This window comes from Equus asinus, chromosome 24, assembly GCF_041296235.1.
Source record: "Equus asinus isolate D_3611 breed Donkey chromosome 24, EquAss-T2T_v2, whole genome shotgun sequence".
Taxonomy (NCBI): Eukaryota; Metazoa; Chordata; class Mammalia; order Perissodactyla; family Equidae; genus Equus; species Equus asinus.
Genome location: NC_091813.1, coordinates 52,930,337 through 52,951,202, shown reverse-complemented (window position 1 = coordinate 52,951,202; position 20,866 = coordinate 52,930,337). Strand labels below are relative to the sequence as shown.

The window sequence follows — 20,866 nt, the reverse complement described above, 5'->3', positions numbered from 1 at the left end:
AGGGGGAGCTCTTTGCCAGAAACTGGCCGAAGATGTATTACTTTAATAGATCACGGTATCACGCTTACCTTAGAAGATGTCAGACTGATTTTTACATCTAGGTCAAGATGTTTTGTTCTTACCTCATTCTGTCACCTCCTTCATAGCCAATCGTATGTAGGTATGATTAAAACTCTTGGTGTTTTTATTCTTAACACCATATCTTAAAATATTTACCTAAGGCTTTTCATCATCATCAAACAGTATCTAACTTGTAGCTTTTTACCCAAACACTCTGATTTTAAGTCTGAGATGAAGAGATAGGCCTTAAGAGGAGAACTATAAGGAATATTTTCTTTGCATAATGGCACTCTGTACTAGAGCTAGGACAGAAAAAATGCTTCTTGAACAGTGGAACCATGATTGGTTTGTTTTGCTGCATCTTTCATCATATTGTAGAGAGTATTAATGTGGGTTGGGGGTGGAGAAGAAAAAATTTATGGTTGGAATTGCTTCATTCGTGTCCACAGGAACCATATGCAAAAGTTTGCCAAAAAGCAATACAAATGAGATACTTAGAAATATAACAGAAACACATTTCTTATTTAAGTATTCAGATTCCAAAAATGTATTAACGATAAAAGCACATGAAAATATTTTGAGAGCAGTATCCTGCTGTGGACCCAGCTCAAAATCCATATGAAGTCTCTTAAGTATTAATTTATTTTCACATAAGAAACGGAGAACATTTTATCTTTCAAATAAAAGGTCAACAACATAATTGATGGAGTTATATTCCAGGAATATAAATATCTCTGTAATTTTCTGAATGTAGCTATATTTAATTTCAACCATAATTTTAATTTACTTTTATTCGTAGTCAAAATCTGCTTGAAATAGAATAGGTAGCCCAGAAATAAACTCTCACATATATGATCAAATGATTTTTGACAAAGGTGCCAAGATCATTCAATTATGAAAGGACAGTCTTTTCAACGAATGGTGCTAGGAAAACTGGATATCCACATGCAAAAGAATAAAGATGGACCCTTACCTTACACCATATACAAAAACTAACTCAAAATGGATCAAAGACCTAAAGATAAAAGCTAAAACTATAAAACTCTTAAGAGAAAATATAAGGTAAACCTTCATGACATTGGATTTGGCAATTATTTCTTGGATATGACACCAAAAGCACAGGTAACAACAAAATGATAAATTGGACTTCATCAAAATTAAAAACTTTTGTGCATCAAAGGACACTATCAACAGAGTGAAAAGGCAACTCCCGCAAAATGGGAGAGGATATTTACAAAGCATATACTGATAAGGGATTAATATCCAGAATATATAAAGAACTACTAAAACAACAACAAAACGCAATTCAAAAATGGGCAAAGAGCTTAGAGATTTCTCCAGAGAAGATATACAAATGGCCAATAAGCACAGGAAATGCTCAACATCACTATTCATTAGAAAAAAGTAAGTTAAAACCACAATGAGTTACCACTTCACACTCATTAGGATGGCTTTTCTTTAAAAAAAAAAGTGTTGGCAAGGATGTGGAAAAATTGGAGCCCTTGTGTATGGCTGGTGGGAATGTAAAATGGTGCAGTCACTGTAGAAAAACTTTAGCGGTTCCTCAAAAAGTTAAACATAGAATTACCATATAATCCAGCAATTCCACTTCTAGGTATATAACCGAAAGCAGAATTGAAAGCAGGAACTCAAACAGTTACTTGTACACCAATGGCCGTAGAGGCATTAGTCACAATAGCCAAAAGGTAGAAACACTCCAAAGGTCCACCAACAGATGAAGGGATAAACAAAATGAAAAACCCAATCTTTCTCTCTTGTTGTAGGGAAAAACCTCCATTCAGTCTATCTCCTGTGTGACTCCTTTACTCATACAAAACACTTCATTTCTGACACTGTGGTCACCAAATGTATGGAAGATTCTCCCCACAACAAGCAAGTCTTTGACACCAGCTGGATGTCCTACAATTTAACTCAATTCTGACACTGTCTACATGAAGATAGCATCAGATCCCACAGATTAAGGGCTCAGTCCCACGTCTGCCCCCACACACACCCATGCTTCAGATGCCAGTCGCAAGCCCAGGTTATCACCTGTCCTTTTGAATAACTGGCTGTAGACCAGAGGTTTTAATGATCCTCTCCTTGGGTTCAATTAATTTGCTAGAGCAGCTCATAGAACTCAGGGAAACACTTATGTCTACCAGTCTGTTGAGAGATATAAAGGATACAGATGAATAACCAGATGAAGAAATACATAGAGCAAAGTCTGTGAGGATCCCGAGCACAGGAGCCTCTGTCCTCATGGAGTCAGAGTGCATTACCTTCCCTGTTTGGATGTGTTTGCCAAGCTGGAAGCCCCCCGAATCCTGGACATTTGGGATTTAATGGAGGCTTCCTCATTGTAAATGATCAATCATTAACTTCATTTTCAGCCCTTCTCCCTTCTCAAGAAAATGGGGGCTGGGGTTGAAAATTCCAAGCTTCTAATCATGGCTTCATCTTTCTGGTGACCAGCCGCCATCCAGGAGCCCCAGTAGTGTTCTTATTGCTTAGGAATTTACAAGGATTTTAGGATCCTTGTGTCAGGGATGGGGTCAAAGACAAATATTAGAACAAAATTGCTTCTAGAGTTCTTATCACTTAGAAAATTACAAGAGTTTTAGGAGCTTTGTGCCAGGAACTGAGGGCAGAGACCAATATATTTATTTTTTATCATCTCACAATAGCAGAAAGTGGTGTATACATACAACGGAATATTATTCAGCCTTAAAAAGGAATGAAATTCACATGCTAGGTGAAATAAGCCAGACAAAAGAACAAATATTGTACAGTTCTACTTATGTGAGGTACCTAGAATAGACAAATTCATAAAGACAGAATAGAGTGTGTCAGGAACTGAAGGAAGGAAGTAAAGGAAAATTATTTTAACTTTTTTTTTTTTGCTGAGGAAGATTAGCCCTGAGATAACATCTCTTGCCAATCTTCCTATCCTTTTTCCTTGAGGAAGATTAACCCTGAGCTAACATCTGTGCCAATCTTCTTCCACTTTATGGGTGAGTTGCTGCCATAGCATGGCTGACAAGTGGTGTAGGTCCACACCCAGGACCCAAACCCATGAACCTGGGCTGCTGAAGTGGAGCACACTGAACTTAACCACAACTCCATGGGGCCGGTCCCAAAGGAGAATTATTGTTTAATGGGTACAGAGTTTTTGTTTGGGATGATAAAAATGTTCTGGAGATGGATAGTGGTAATGATTGCAGAACATTATGAATATACTTAATGCCACTGAATTGTACACTTATATGGTTAAAATGCTAAACTTTATGTCATATTTTACCACAATAAAAAAAAACCCAGCAAAATCAAAAATAAACAAGTGGAACTACATCAAACTAAAATAGCTTCTGCAGAGCAAAGGAAATCATCAATAAAATGAAAAGGCAACCTACTGAATGGCAGAAGATATTTGCAAATCATATATCTGATACAGGGTTAATGTGCAGAATATAGCAAGAACTGATACAACTCAAAAAAACAAACAATTTGATTAAAAAATGGGCAGAGGACCTGAATAGACATTTTTCCAAAAAGACATACAAATGGGCAACAGGCACATGAAAAGATGCTCAACATCACTAATAACCAGGGAAATGCAAATCAAAACCACAATGAGATATCACCTCACACCTGTTAGTATGGCTATTCCCAAAAAGACGAGAAATAAGTGTTGGCAAGGATGTGGAGAAAAGGGAATTCTTGTGCACTGTTGGTGGGAATGTAAATTGGTGCAGCCACTATGGGAAACAGTATGGAGATTCCTCCAAAAATTAAAAATAGAACTATATGATCCAGCATTCCACTTCTGAGTATTTGAAGAAAATGAAAATACTAACTCAAAAAGATACATGGACACCCCATGTTCATTGCAGTATTATTTACAATAGCCAAGACATGGAAACAACCTCACTGCCCATCAACAGAAGAATGGATAAAGAAAATGTGCAGTATGCACACAGTAGAATATTACTCAGACATAAAAAAGTATGAAATCTTGCCATTTGCAACAACATGGATCAACCTCAAGGGCATTATGCTAAGTGAAGTAAGTCAGATAAAGACAAATACCATGTGATCTTATTTATACGTGGAATCTTAAAAAAACCAAGCTCATAAATACAGAGAAGAGAGGGTGGTTGCCAGAGGTGGGGGTTAGGGTGTGGGAGAAATGGATGAAGGGGATCAAAAGGTACAAACTTCCAGTTATAAAATAAATAAGTCATGAGGATGTAATGTACAGCATGGTGACTATAGTTAATAATACTGTACTTCATATTTGAAAGTTGCTGAGAGAGTAGATCTTAAAAGTTCTCATCCCAAGAAAAAAATTTTTTGTAACTATGTAAGGTGACAAATGTTAACTAGATTTATTGTGGTGATCATTTTGAATTGTATACAAATATCAAATCATTATGTTGTACACCTGAAATTAATGTTACATGTTAATTCTCTCAATTTAAAAAATAAATTAACAAAAAGATTAAGTAGCAGAGTCCTATCCCAGTGACTCTGTATTGTTTTCCAAATAAAAGTACTTAAATTATATTATAAATCACTATATTTGCAAATTATTTAAGGCAAAATCTCTTCTGTTAAATAAGATTCATTCCTTTTGCTTTTTTCTACATGCCATTTTCTACATGAATGTGCTGCTATTTGGTACTTCAGCATATGTTTAAGCCTCAGCATCTGAACAGAAGATGCTTGGAGGATATAGTTAGAGATGGAGAACAACCGAAGATTACTTCAGACGCTAGGGGAATGTCATGTACAGACCAACTCGTGGGTTTCACCTTGTGTATTACCAAGGCATTTACCCTTCTTATATGAGTTTTCTGGGCTTGTGCCTTAAATACCTTTCTGTTGCCACCCAGTAGCCTCTCTGGTCATCTCCTCTGTGAAGGCTTTTTCCACACCCTCACACTGAATTAGATGTTCCTTTCTAGGTGCACCCATAGCACTTAAATTACAATTATTCCATCACTCAACAAATACTTATTGAGTGCCTATTATGTGCCAGGCATTACTTAAGGTAGCTGGGATAAATATATCATTGAACAAAGCAGACAGATATCCCTGTCCTCATGGAACTTAGATTAGAAGCAGGGGAGATAGACAATAAACAATAAACATAATAAATACATCGAATGTTAGAAATTGGTAAGTGCTATAGAAAAAGGAAAAAGGATGGTAGGGTAAGAGAGCTGGGGTGAGAAGGGATGGGCGTGATGCAGTATTAAACAGAATGTCCTGGTTAGCCTCATTAAAAGGTGATACAGGAGCAAGGACTTGTTTTCTGTCTCCCCAAATGCTCTTAAAGTCAATTACCATGTAAGATGGTCCCCGATTTTCGATGGTTTGACTTAGAATTTTTCAACTTTACAATGGTGCAAAAGTGATACCCATTCAGTAGAAACTGTACTCAAGTCTAAATCTTGCTCTTTTCCTGGGCTAGCCCTACGCAGTAGGATACTCTTTGGACAGTGTTTCATGATGCTGGGCGGTGGCAGCGAGCCGCAGCTCCCAGGCAGCCACACGATCAGGAGAGTGACTGATCGGTAGACTTACAACCATTCCGTACCCATATAACCATTGTTTTTCAGTTCAGTAATCAAGAAATTACATGAGATATTCAACACTTTATTGTAAAATAGGCTTTGAGGTGGATGATTTTGCCCAGCTGTAGGCTAATATAAGTGTTCTGAGCACATTTAAGGTAGGCTAGGCGAAGCTATGCTATTCGGTAGGGTATGTGTTTGCCTGCACAGCCAGTTGAGCAAGCAGTGCAGGAGAGGGTGCAGAAAGACAGAGGAAATGACCCAGAGAGGGCATAGGAGACATGTAGGTTTATTGGGACTTACGTATAGGGAGTGTCCAGGGGCGGCTGCCTGGATGGACTGGTGCACCTGCTACCACAGGCAGAGAGGGGGTTGCTTATGTAGGCAGGGGAACAAAGGCTATGTACTTGCAAAGAGGGACTGTCCTTGGTACAACCAGCATTCCCAGGAACAGTAGCTCACGTGGAAGGGCTCTGCATCCCTTCCAGACATGCTGTTCTTTCCCATAAGATCCAGGTTGGCCAGGCCCTGGATTATTACAAATCCCAGACGGTTGGCATCCTGCTCAGAAGGGGGCCAGAAGGACACATGATTGTAATAGTGCACATAGGTTATTGCTGAGCAAGCAGGGACCTACAGTGTATTAAATGCATTTTCAACTCACAATATTTTCAACTTGTAATGGGTTTATCAGCATGCAGCCCCGTCGTAAGTTGAGAAGATCTGTAATTTATCTTTCAGTTTTCCTTGCTACTACAATGCCTGACTCCTAGTAGGTTATTGGATGAACTGAATGAACTAGATCTGTATCTTTAAGAGAAACTGACTCCATGTGTGTGTCCAGATGTTCACGCACACGTGTGTGTATGATTGTATATATACACCTAAATTCTTTTACATTCTAAATTCATTGCCATTTTATATTTATATGTATACATTAATATATACATACACTGCTTCATTCAAAAAGGATTTGACGTGAGGCCAAAGAAGACACAATAAAAATATATTTTTTTTATTGAAGCTACTAAGTAAATAGTAGTGGAAAATCAGGACTAATTGAAAAGAGAACACAAACACGTAATTGAAGGCCAACATAACTGGGCTGCAACTTCAGTGTCTGCCCGACGCCTCTCTGAGCTTGGGTGAAAGGATGCACGGTTGTATGATTCTTACTATGGGAAAAGAGGAAGCCTTCTCAGGAGGAGAAAGCTTCCCTGGGCCTGAATTCTGGGAGGAATTCCTGTAGAACTTCAGTATAGGAGACAATTGGATAGAATAGTGAATGGTGTTCTTAATTATTTTTACAAGAAAACAAGTGAATTTCACAAAGCTGTTTTTTTAAGTAATCTTTGATAAAAAGGGAAGTTATAGCATTTACGAATAACAATGTAAGAAATTCTGCAAAAAGTGCCAGAATACTAAGTAATAGCTGTCTAGTGTCTAACTTAATTCTAGGAAAAAACAGAATAAAGGAGTGAAAAGTCCCTTGGACAACCTTCCTTAAATATAATTTCTCTCAGCTAGGCTCTTGGCTAGCAGGAAGAGGTTGTAATCTGACAAGCTACTAATGACAAGACCTGGAACGCTGCTATTTTATATTTCTAACTGATGATAGAACCATATGTATTGGAAATAACAGAATTTGTCACCGACTTGTTACCCCGAGGAACACAATGGTAGATTTGGATATTTTCACTCTTTTTTCCAAATTGTTCTTTTCCCTTTTGTTATGTTAATGAGATGCAATCACCAACCTGAACCAGACCAAGCCTCATCAGAGAGCCACGCCTATGACCTTGGCCTAAGATCTCTCCAGGAGGAGCTTATGCCTTATTACCTGTAACCTGCAGTGTATGTGGAAGCATGTTTTCCATCTGAGCCTGTGCAAGCGAATACCCACCTCTCCCTTTTGAATATTCATTCCCCATCCAAAATAAATGTCCCTGCTTCCCTTTGTTCGGGGACGCCATGACTCTGGAAATGATTCCTCATGGTCTCCTATTTGCTGCAAATATACTTTACTTTGTGAGACAACCACTTCTGGTGGAGAGTCTGATTTAACTCGCCAGGAGGGAACCCACTGTGGTTTTGGTAACAAACTGACATCAAATTATGAAATCTGAGATAACCTATGTTATGGTCATCTCCTCTGACCATTTCATTTCAAACAAAATGAAAAATTTCCAGGGCCAGCCTGGTGGCGCAGTGGTTAAGTTGACACGTTCTGCTTCAGCGGCCCTGGGTACCAGTTCAGATCCCAGGTGTGGAAATGGCACCGCTTGGCAAGCCATGCTGTGGTAGGTGTCCCACATATAAAGTAGAGGAAGATGGGCATGGATGTGAGCTCAAGGCCAGTCTTCCCCAGCAAAAAGAGGAGGATTGGCAGCAGATGTTAACTCAGGGCTAATCTTCCTCAAAAAAAAAAAGAAAAAGAAAAATTTCCTCAGAAAGCTGCTTTTAATTGAATCTATTTTAACTTTTAAAATCATTCTTGACTAGGATTCCAGAGTTCCATGTCATAAAGCATAGCTGAAGTAATTTTGGCTGGAACACTTTCAAAGCAGCTGTTGCTATCACCCACAATGGCCAAAGAATAGCCACAGTCATGCATCCCTGAAGCATCTCTTTAGAGCTACATGACCACCTCGTGTATGATTTAACTGCAAAATGTCCTTCCAGAAAACGAAAATTTTCTGTGTAGCAATGTTATAAACCAATTACATATTGTAGAAAAGTCACTGAATATTCAGTCATTGAATAACCACTATGTGCCAGTTACTGTTCAAAATATATTTGTAGTTATGTGAAGCCACTTTTTTCTACTAATGATTTTAAAATAGGACCACAATTCATGTTTCTTAAAAAAACGTTATCATTGGGGCTGGCCCCGCAGCCGAGTGGTTAAGTTCACGCGCTCCGCTGCAGGCGGCCCAGTATTTCGTTGGTTCGAATCCTGGGCGCAGACATGGCACTGCTCATCAAACCACGCTGAGGCAGCGTCCCACATGCCACAACTAGAAGGACGCACACGAAGAATATACAACTATGTACCTGGGGGCTTTGGGGAGAAAAGGGAAAAAATAAAATCTTAAAAAAACCAAACAAAACATTATCATCAATAGGGGAAATCTGTCCTTCTATTGACTATGACAGCTAGGCATGCATCAGGTTGATATCCATCCACAAAGATAATCTAGCAATCAGAACAGGCTTTAAAGTGCTCTGGTAATAAAAGATCTTTACTCTGTAATTTACTCAAGTTAGATGTTTAATAAAATGAGTTATGGCAAGAGGAGTTCTAGGCCCCAGAATTGGGTGGGTATATAGGCCCCACAAAATTATAGGCATTTGGGGGCTCCTGAGAACTAACAGGGATCTGTGCCCAGGGAATGAATCAGCAACACTTTTGTTTCCTCTAAAAACTCCCCCTACAAACACCCCTTGATCCGCTGGGCTGGCCCCTGGAGCTCATGTTGAACTATATGACCTGACTACAGCTAATTGGACTGGAGATCAGCACAGAGCTCTAACTGGGCAAATCTGATCCTCTCATCAAGAATTTGGAATTGGGGGACCGGCCTGGTGGCGCAGTGGTTAAGTTTGCAGGTTCCGCTTCTCCGCAGCCTGGGGTTCGCCGGTTCAGATCCTAGGTGTGGACATGGCACCGCTTGGCATGCCATGCTGTGGTAGGCATCCCACGTATAAAGTAGAGGAAGATGGGCACAGATGTTAGCTCAGGGCCAGGCTTCCTCAGCAAAAAGAGGAGGGCTGGCAGTAGTTAGCTCAGGACTAATCTTCCTCAAAAAAAAAAAAAAAAAAAAAAGAATTTGGAATTAGGTGCAAAGAAAGTTGAGTTAGTTTCATCATATAGCTGCACCTGCAAAATGTAACCCTGGAGCTGCAAGGCCACCGAGTCCAACTTAACCAAGGAGTAGAGACAGCAACCCACAGAAAGAAAACTATGGAGCAAATAAGTATGAAAGAAGAGACCAAAGACACAGAGATCCCCGATGGCTTTCAGTTCCTCGGTTAAGCTCTTCCCTGAGGATTGGCTGTGTTCCTCCTGTTTTGGCTCCATAAGATGCTCAGCATCCTTATAGTAATGTTGCTTAAGCTATTTTGAGTTAGTTTCTGTTACTTGCAATCAAGAACTCCTTAAAAACACGTACACTGGGAAATAATATCCACAGATTTATCTTTATTAATCCAGCCAAAACCGTACCCTCGTAATGGCATTTATTTTACTCGTTATGCTGAAGCTAAGTTTGTATTAAGATTTAAACTTACATTCATGAATAGTTTCCATCACACTCAGTTTTGCATATTGTCTTGCTGACTTTAGCCAGGTGTCTTTTCACTTCCCAGGAGTTTTAGGTAACCTAGAAGCTGAAACAATGTGATATTCCCATTTGTACAAGAATATGACAAACAGATTGATTTCTTTCTGTCGACAACTTTTTAGTAGGAGATGAAGAGGGAAACTTTTTCATGAGAAATTGGGAGTGTTCAAAAAGATCTTCAGGCAGCTGCCTTCATTTTAGTTTTTTATAATACCTTAATTTCACCAATATAGTTACCAATGGGCTCAGGAATTCTTAAGTTGAAAGTTAAGATTGAGGGGCATGGGGCCAGCCCAGCGGCATAGTGGTTGAATCTGTGCACTCCGCTTTGGTGGCCCAGGGTTCGCAGGTTTGGATCCCAGACATGGAACTACACACAGCTCATCACACTGTTCATCAAGCCATGCTGTGGAGGCATCCCACATATAAAATAGAGGAAGACTGGCACAGATGTTAGCTCAGGATCTTCCTCAGCAAAAAAAAAAAAAGAAAAGAACTGTGCCTGTCAAGCGTCTGTCTGACATAGATATAATAAGGATCTAGTGGCAATTTTTATAATAAATCCTTAAATGTCTTATCTTTAGTTAGACTCAAAAATAGAATATAAAGAGCAATTCTAATAAATTTCTCTGCATCACAGAGAGTTCATCTTGCACACCCCCTGAGGTTGAACACTGCTGCCTCAGAGTACAAATAAAAGTTTCCCTAGGACTTTTCCTATAACTTGCTCTTCCAAATAATAGATTATAAATTATTGGAGTCCAAAATTTTCTCTTTGCTTCACTGAAGAGCGATCCATGGGAAAAAATTCTTCCAAAGCATATTCTCTTTATGAAGGATTTAGCAACACCATGCCCTGGCACTGAGATCATCAAGAGAAAAAGACATATTTTATTTGTTGAATTGAGAGCAGGCATCAAAACAATAAATGTGCTCTCTGGAAGGAAGGATATAAACATTAGGCATATTAAATATCCTTGTTAGGAAGCCAAATCTAGACAGAAGGGGTCTGTGAGTTCAGTATGGTCCTCTGAACACTCCCTCAGTTTAAAAGGGGCCCATCCTTTTCTGAGGAGGGACCTAGAATCTATTAGGTAGCATGGTTTGAGTTCACAGGGCAGGAAACATTGAAAAGAGATCTGTGAACCTTGCCAACTAGTCTCGCAATAAAAAAATGTAAAAATAAAAAGTCAAAAGGTGAATTGAATTTTTTAAAAATTAAAGTCATGTAAAGACTAACATTTCCAACATTTATTGCATACCTACAGTGTGTCAATGACTGTTTTAGGACTAGAGATATACTAGTGGGAAAAAAAACCCCACAAAAATCCCTGAGCTGTGTGCTCTGTGGAGCTCATATTCTTGTGGGAAGATATATACACACACACACACACATATATATATGATAGATAAAAATAAGTTAAAAACACATGTATATTGTCAGATGGTGATAGTGATAAACACAACAGAGAAAGGGGAGGGAAGACAAGGGGTACAAGGCGGGGAGTGGGTGTGGAGCAGCTATGAGGGGAGTGACCCAGATAGATAACTGGGGGATGAGCATTCCAGGCAGGAGTGACAGCCAGTGCAAAGTGCTATGGCCAAAGAGAACCAGGACTGTCTGAGGAACAGCACTGTTGCTGCATTGGAGCGAGCAGAGGAAGAGAGAAGTGGGATATGCAATAAATGGATGAAAGTTTTAAAAGCTTAAAAAGATGCTTAAAGACTAAAACAAAATCATAAAAACAAACATTTCAGTGATATGACAAAAATTCAATTCAACAAACAGTATTCAGCGTCTACTGTATAGAAGGCACTGTTTTACGGGCTTCAAAACCAAAAAAAAGTCCTGCTCGTGTTTTAGCAGAATGTAAATTGTGAGATAAAATGGAATAAAAGAAGAGAATACTAAATAGAACAAACCTAAAAATTAAGAATTATTTTAAATATATCGAAATATTAACTTATTTACAATAATTTTAAACTACACAACTAAACATTTACAAAATAAAACAAGATAAAAGATTCAAAACTACATAATTAACAATATGAAAGATTAAGTGGTAGAGGAGCATGTTAAGTAGAGACATGATAGAAAATATTTTTTAAAAGACTCAAATCTAACTTCTAGAGATGAAAACTACAGTGGCTGAGATGTAACATACATTGAATAGGATTGACAGCAGATCAGACACTGCAGAAAAAAGGTGAGTGAATTTGTGGACACAGCAATAAAAACTATCCAAAATGAAACAGGGAGAAGAGTCTAAAAAATTCAACAGAGTATCAGTGAGCTCTGGAGGGCAATGTCAAGTAGCATAATATATGTATAGTTGGAGTCCTCAAAGGACAGGGGTGAGGGAAGCAGAAAAAATGAAAGCCAAAATATTTTCCAATTTTGATGAAAACTAAAAACCCACAGATCCAAGAAACTGAACAAATCCAAAGCACACAAAATATGTAGAGAAATACATCAAGGCGAATCATAAACTGTTCAACCCAGTGGTAAAGAGAAAATGTGCATGGAAGAGCACTGGAAATTGTAACTACATGAATAAACATGTATGACTATTTTCTTGTTATTTAAACCTCTTTAAAAGATAATTGAGACTTCTGGTTTCTGGTCCCGCATGTAAGAAGCTTGAAAGTCACTACTCCATTATAAGAACAAGTAAAAAACTGAAACCCTGAAAAATCAACAACTCTTCTTAGATCCATAAGAGAAGTAAGGTTACAGGGCCAACTACTACCCCACAAACTGGAGACAAGGCTCATACTGAGAATCACAACTTACCAGAGCAGAAACTCACGAGCTGAAAACCCCTACAGGAACTGGTGCCCGGGCAGGGAAACCTGAACTGTAATGACAAATTACTGAAGACTCAGTGTGGGCACGTCTGAAAAGATGAACTCCAGAGGGACCACTCACACTTTTGTGAGTCTCACCAGGTCCTCACGGTGAATATTAAAGAAAAATTCCTTTGTGCTTCTGGCAGATGTTAGGGAACTGGAACCATTTTGAAATACACCAGGGCATTCTGCTCTTCTTAACATGGTCTACCCTCAGGTGAAACTATTTAACCAGAGTCTAACCTGCTGGAGTTTTATCAGGGCCTAATCGACCTGGGGGAAAGGAAATCTCCAACTCCAGCTGGCTCTAAGTTTAAACTGACTTTAAACTTCATGTGGAAACACAAGAGCCCAAACAACTTTGAGAAAGAAAAAACTGGACGCCAAACACTATCTGATTTCAAGACATTAAAAAGCTACAATAATCAAGATACTGTAGTATTTTCATAAAGATAGACAAAGAGATCTGGCAACAGAATAGAAAGTCTTAGACCTACACATACAAGGACAACTGATTTTTGACATAAGTGTAAAGGCTATTCAGTGGAAAAAGAATAGCTCTTTCAACAAGCGGTGCTAGATATCCATATGCAAAAAAAGTTTCAAGATCCACACTGCACCATATACAAAAATTAGCTCAAAATGGATCAAAGGCCTAAATATAAAATCTTCGTTCTAAAACGTCTAGAAGGAAACATAGGAGGATATCTTTGTGGTCTTGGGTTTGGCAGTTCTTAGACCAAAAGCAGGATCCATACATGCGCCCTGAGCCGCCACACAAGCCTGCTCTTTCCATTCCACCTGGAGCCGCCCGCTCCGTTCTGGCCCCGCCCCGGCCCCGCCCCTCCTCGCCCCGGCCCCGCCCCTCCTCGCCCCGGCCCCGCCCCTCCTCGCCCCGGCCCCGCCCCTCCTCACCCCGGCCCCGCCCCTCCTCACCCCGGCCCCTCCCCTCGCGTCGCGCCGAGCCTGGCTGGGCGCGCGCCCGCCAGCTTCTCCACCCGGAAGAGCCGCCCGAGCCGCCCGCCAAGTTGAGGCAGTGCGCGGCCCGGCGTCCGTCGGGAGCCCGCGCCGGGCTGAGCCGCCCGTGTGGCGCCTATTTCGCCCTGGCGCGAGGCGGGCCCGCCGGAGCCTGCGCGCCCCCGCGGCCGACGGCGCCTCGGGCGGCCCCGCGCACGCGCCCCGCCCCGCCCCCACGGGCCTCCTCGCGCCCCTGGGGCCGCCGCGCGACCAGAGTTCTCCGCGCCCCCCGACCTCGGGAGCAGCGCGTCCCCGGGGACTTGACCCTGCGCCTCCGCCGGTAAGTGACAGCCGCTGCCTCGTTTCCCCGCTCTTTTTTTTTTTTCTCCCGCCATTCGTCCCAAGTCTCGCCCACATCTGGTGAGTTCCAAAACTGTTCAACTCCCGGGCCGGCCCGGCGCCGTGCTGCCCGGGAGCCGAGGCCGGGCATGGTCAGAGCCCTGCGAGGCGTGAGGGCCGGGCTGCGTCCGGAGTCGGGAGTTTGGGGGAGCAGTCCTCTGAGCACGTCTGTCCCCTTGTGTTCCAGCGCCCGGGGACAGCCGGCTGGTGGGCGGGCGGGAGGGGCGCGGAGAGGCCGCGGGTGAGGGCGGGGTGGGGCTGGGACGCGGCGCCCCGGGGCCGCCAGGAGGGGGCGGGGCTCCGGGCAGGTGCGGCGGCGGCGGGGCGGGCGGCGATTCCCGGCGAGCCAGCTGGAAGTCTCCGCTCAGCCATCTGCAAGTCGCCGCTTATCCGTCCGCCTAGCATTTCTTGTGGGCGTTTCCCTTTGGTCAAGAGGGTAAAGTAGCACAACATGACTTTATTTTGACCTCAAATATTCAGTAAGAAAAAGAAAGAACTTGGAAGTCGTAAAACAGTAATTGTGGGCATGTTTATAGGGTTAGCAAACTGCTCAGAAACATTTTGATCAGTTTTGCTCAGATACTGAAAGTGAATGCTGTTTTTAAGAAGATGCTGTTTCAAAAAAGACGAGGTGAAATTTAATCTGACCCTAATTTGAACCATGAATTCTGCAGCTGCCCCCTTCCTGCCCAAATTCAATATGCATCTATAGAGTCTTAGAGATTCTCTTGTAGCCACTCTTGGAAGTGCAGGTTGGTTTGTTGTTTTTGTCAAAGGCCGTATCCTGGAAATATCTTTTGATTAGTTCCCTCCTAAGTGCTTTTTCTGCTTTACACTTGGCTGAATTTGTATTACCTAACCAAAACAAATTACTTATTAATGTAGAGGCCATAATCGACGTACACTCATTCTCCTGGATATAGAGATACTCACCTCTTAATCTCACACTGGCATCCTGTAGTTAGGATTCTTGGCCTCAGTGTGGTATGCTTTCCATACTCCTTTCAAATCTTCCAGAATAGTCATTCCTGGAGAAGGCAAAATATTGCTAAATAAATAGTGTGACATATTTAGGATGCTACCTGTGACCTTCATAACAGTCTTCTTTAATCATCTCTCTAGTTGTTGAGCCTAGTACAATAAATGTTGGTTGAATGAAATAAGTCAGATTGAAGTACACTAGTCCTCCGGTGCCCTCTCTGTTTCCAAACCAAGTAAGAGTTTCTTAGATGATTGATTTGGACAGTTTATTGTAACTGCCCATTGCCATCTTTGGGATTGTCACCCCATTTAAATTTAATCCTTCTCTCCTTTGTGCTCCTATTTGTATTGCATTTTACCACTGTTGGAGCACTGTTTCATTTGATCTGTCCCTTGGTTCTCTGGGGGCATAAAGGGCCTTTTATTGTGCTTTTCATTTCCCAGCATCATGCCTTCTGTGTGATAGATATCTGCGTATATACGTGAAAGTAGAATGGGGGTAGGCCCTTTTAATCTGTTGATACAATTTAAAAAAAATATATTGCCAAGGGAATGAGATAGGTGAAGTAATGTAATATACTGTATTTATTTTCAATCCTAGTTATTTATCATTTAAAGACCAATTTTCCTTTCCTCCTCTCAGTTTAATTGTCTGGTTTCTTCACACTGTTGACAGCTGTTTTTGCAGAAGCCAATAGTTTTCCTAGGTTAGGAAGAGAAAATAGGAAACAAATTCACTGCCAAATGTAAATTTCTGAAGCCAGTCTTTCAACTAATCAAGTCAAACCTGGCTAGCAATCTGAATAGTAGTGTGTATTCCATTTATGTAGCAGAATGCACGTGAATATGTGTGCGTGTAACAAGAAAGAGAATGAATAGAGAGAAAGGTATGTTCTTTGTGTGAATCAAACCTAGAACCATGACACTTGCAAAGAACCCTAGCAGGAGTAACTTTATCCAGGACTGACGTTTAAGATTTTATACTTGAGAGTGTATGTGTATATGGAATGTGGTTATAGAAAAGGCAAGGGCCTTTTATATAATATGTTATAGGGTTAATGAGGACGAAGTTTTGGGAAAAGATGTGGGAAAGGCATTGGACTGTTTTGGATTTCATTAGTCAGTACCAACATAATTCTTTGAGATTTAACTTCACTCACTTGAAAAATACATTTACTGGGGCCGGCCCCTTGGCTGAGTGGTTAAGTTCATGTACTCCGCTTCAGTGGCCCAGGGTTTCACTGGTTGGGATCCTGGGAGCAGACCTAGCGCCGCTCATGAAGCCATGCTGAGGCAGCATCCCACATAGTAGAACTAGAAGGACCTACAACTAGAATATATAGCTGTATACTGGGGGGCTTTGGAGGGAAGAAGAAAAAAAAAGTCGGCAACAGATGATAGCTCAGGGCCAATCTTTAAAAAAAAAAAAATTTACTAAGTGACTATAACAGCTAATTCAGATCTAATAAACGTTTGAATTCAGATAATATTTTGAGATTATGGTGACCCAACGTCAGGATGATTTGCAACCAGATAATCTTTTTTGTTAACTTGTGTCTAAGTCTACAATATCAAAGTATAATATGATCTTTTCTCTTTCTTTAGTTACCTGGATTCAAGATGAATATTGATCAAGTTACACTGGTTGGTCAAGTGTTTGAATCGTATGTTTCGGAGTACCACAAGAATGATATTCTACTAATCTTGAAGGAAAGAGATGAAGACGCTCATTACCCAGTTGTGGTTAATGCAATGACACTTTTTGAGACCAACATGGAAATTGGAGAGTATTTCAACGTGTTCCCTAATGAAGTACTAACTATTTTTGACAGCGCTCTGCAAAGATCAGCCTTGACAATCCTCCAGTCCCTTTCTCAGCCTGAAGGTGTCTCTATGAAGCAGAATCTTCATGCCAGGATATCAGGTGAATCACTTAAGGATTTTACTGCCATGTTATTCTCTAGGAAGATTTTGAGAAATCCTAACACTTATTGAATTCAGAGCACTAAGAAATAATTGATATTTACACTTAAAAATATATCCATTGTGTAGTTGATAGTCACTTTTAGAGCCAAATAGTGATTTTATACTGTTTTCTCTGGACATTTGGAAAGCTGGGGTACTAGCCATGCCAGCTGAGAGGAGGGAGAATATGTGGAGACAACAGTATATTTATGTGCACGTATACCCACATGTGGGTATAAAATTGTAATTAAAGCAGCTTTGTGAGCTTTTGTTATTGGTAACAATAAAATAATTGATAATACAAAGATCTAGAAAAGTGGTAGATGATAGCCAGTGATCTTCAGAACTATTATGGGAAATTCATTATTTTTATGTATCAAATTTAGCATTGTGTTGGCCACCTGTTAGGCACTCAGTAACTTTTTGTTGAATGAATGACAGATTAAGCATCTTAATTTTTAAGAAACTGCAGTGGAGCAATCAACTTGTGGTGGCAAAGCTGTGTCTTTGAATTCCTGCAGTTTATAATTAAGTTGGAGAACACATGTTCCATTTTGTTTAAAAATAAGTATTTATCTTGTAGTACATTTCAGAAAGGTGGGGGTTTATAATTAACAAAACACTGTGATTCTGTGGGCAAGGAAAAAATTTTCCTCTACCCTTCTTTGTTCTTTGATTGGCCTAATAATTAAGTTGACATGAGACAGATTAACAGGAGTAAAACAAATTTAATTACATACATACAGGAGCCCTGTAAGAAAATGAGACTCAAGGACAAGTTGAGCAATTGAGACTTGTATGCATCCTGAGCTACGGAGTGGGATAAGGGCCTGGAGCTTCCACGGGGAGGAGAGTAATTCACAGAACAATAGGAAGAGCAGGTGTTTGGTAATTAGGTGTTTGTCCTGCTGTACAGATAGATCATTCAGATAGAAAGTTTTCTCTGATAACAACTCTCTTTCTGGGCCAGGCCCCCTATCTAAATTGTTTTAGGTATTTAAGAGGAAGGTAAAAGTTTCTCTTGACTCTGCTGGGTCTTGATTGCCTTCAGCTCAAAGTGATCCACTTGCCAAAGCAGCATATCTTGGGATCACATATTCTGCTTCCCCTCAATTCCAAAAAAGTTAGGAGTCGCTATAGTAGAACTCCTTGGAGACAGATTAAGATTCCGAAAAAGACCAGGCATTTGATTTAATTAAAAAATAGTATCTGCAATTACACTTACTGGAATAAAATTATGAAGATTATAAATCTTTATGCATGAGGACACTAGATACTCTCTAGCAAGGATCAAGAAGAAATGTTCCCTTTTAATAAAGTTGCAAAAGGATTGTTAAAAGGGCTCTAGTTAATGTTGTTGAAATGGTATTTAGAAAATGGTTTTAGGTTGTCCTTATGTTTAGGTACTTTTCCATGCTCAGTGTAAATACTAAAATTTTGTCTGTCTAGGTGACTCTCTTGGTTTCAGTGAATTTAGCCTATTTTTTCAGTTCTTCTTTGAAATGGTAAATTGCAAATTATGTTACTACTATGGTACCATTCATTCCACAAACATATTGTGTGTAGGCCATTCCTAGACTCTCGGGAAACCAAAAAGAATATGGTATATATAGTCCCTCATCTAAAGTAACTCACGGCTGTAGAGGAGATACCTGTATAGTCAAATACTTAGCAGTTGGGGTATATGTGTCCAGAGATATGTGTATATGTGCATATTAAACATAATTGTAGGGGCTGGCCCAGTCACATAGTGGTTAGGTTTGCTCCCTTCGCTTCAGTGGCCTGGGGTTCATGGGTTTGGATCTCGGGCACAGACCTACACATCATGCATCAAGCCATGCTGTGGCAGCATCCCATATACAAAATAGAGGAAGATTGGCACAGATGTTAGCTCATGGCCACTCTTCCTCACAAAAAAAAAAAAACCCACCACATAATGGTAAAGTTGCTTAATGGCAGCTTTTGTGTTCTGTGATGCATGCCTCACTCAAGATACGTGCAAGCTATGTTAGCTCACAGAACAGGGAGTGAATTCTCCTAGGGAGTTCACTGGAGGTTTCAAGAGGAGAAGGTAAGGCTAGGGAGAGGTGGGGGTGTCCCAAACAGACTGAACCAGTGATGGAAATAGTCTAGTTTTTAGTATATTGCACCTCCATCTTGGACTCCAGGCAAGGCATTTAGTTATTAAAGCCCAGGATGCCTCTGTGGTTCAGCCTCCTTTGGAATGTAAGACATTTTCCAGTTTGTTTTTCCTGGATATGAATTGTTCTTTGTCTCCTGGGATTTTGATTAGCCTATAGTTTACTTACTATTCCCAATGGTTTTTTTTTTTTCCTTTTTCTCCCCAAAGCCCCCCAGTACATAGTTGTATATTCTTCGTTGTGGGTCCTTCTAGTTGTGGCATGTGGGACGCCGCCTCAGCGTGGTTTGATGAGCAGTGCCATGTCTGCGCCCAGGATTCGAACCAACGAGACACTGGGCCGACTGCAGTGGAGCGCGTGAACTTAACCACTCGGCCACGGGGCCAGCCCCCTCCCCAATGGTTTTGATGAAAGGTGTTCAAATACACAGTTAGCATCAAAGTAAATGAGAAAGAAAAAAATAACATTCCTGTGTTATTTCAAGTAGTGGTTCTCAAACGTTAATGGGGATCAGAATCACCTTTAGGGCTACTGAGAGCAATGATTGCTGGGCTCACCCACGGAGTCTCTAATTGAAGAGGGCTGGCGTGGGGCCCAAGAATTTGCATTTCTAGCAGCTCCCGCTGCTGCTGCTGCTGCTGCAGGTCCCGGGACTACACGCTGAAAACCACGGACCTGAAGTAATTGATATGGGCATACCTCTAGCACAGATATGGACATATCTCTGTCCATTTCAAAATTTCTTTGTTTTATCCGTGAATGAGTCAGAGAATGATAAAGGTTTTTTGTTCAGCACTAATGGTGGCTTAGTGTCTGATGCATTCCGAGCTTCACCAGGATAGTTGAAGAGCACACTAGTAATATCTATAGTAAGATGGAAAGATTAAGATAAATTGACAGTTCTATCAAAACCCTTTCTCTTAGCCTTTTTTAGTGCTAGGATTTCAGTTGTATATGGTCAGTTTTGCTTAACATTATGTTGCCTTTATCTTTGTCCTTTTAAGTTTATTTAAAAATCATAATATGAAATGAAAGAAAAGAATCTGAAGAGCAAGAAATATACTCACCTCTATTACTCTTTTCTTAAAATAATAGTTATTTACTATACAAAACAACCAGTTAATCTGTCACATTTTAGACTAATTTGCTCAATGCTAAGAAAAAAAATTTATCCTAAAAGGTACCAGATACATGACTCAGTAAGATGTAAACTGCTCTTTTGTTTCTAATTTGAGAACATTAAGGATGACATATTGCCCTGTACCATAAAAGTATAGAAGATAATTAAAAGCTAATTTTCTTAGGAAAATTGGTTGTAATTACGTTAGACACAGGACCCTTGCTGGGGTTGAGCAGCAAGGGCTTCACTCATCCTGGCCAGACTTCTGGAGGAACACAGAGTTGGTGAGCAGGTGAGGGACCCTTGAAACTGAGCCGTGCCTCCCTCCCCCTCCCACGTGCCTTCCTCCCAAGTTTATAATCTCTCCCCAGCACATCACCTTATGCAGACTGAAATAAAGCCAGTTTTGTGTAGACTTGTCATGACCCAGCACGCATAGGCCTCGGTCATCATTTGCAAGGAAAAGAACTC

General features: G+C 40.6%; 1 protein-coding gene across 5 annotated transcripts in view; it reads left to right on the top strand.

Moving 5' to 3' along the window:
- Nucleotides 1–13,791: 13,791 nt before the first annotated feature.
- The window catches only part of MCM9 (minichromosome maintenance 9 homologous recombination repair factor), an 85,328-nt gene continuing 78,253 nt past the window's right edge, over nucleotides 13,792–20,866 (top strand). For 4 of the 5 annotated variants that reach the window (XR_011497900.1, XM_070496796.1, XM_044757111.2 and 1 more), the window contains exons 1-2: nucleotides 13,996–14,129; nucleotides 16,775–17,093. Coding sequence is in view for 4 of the 5 variants with exons in the window: in XM_070496796.1 (XP_070352897.1) it covers nucleotides 16,790–17,093 (304 nt within the window). In the remaining variant the exon portion in view is untranslated. Of the gene's footprint in view, nucleotides 14,130–16,774; nucleotides 17,094–20,866 lie in introns of all 5 variants that reach the window. The other variant, XM_044757108.2, reaches the window with a different exon arrangement.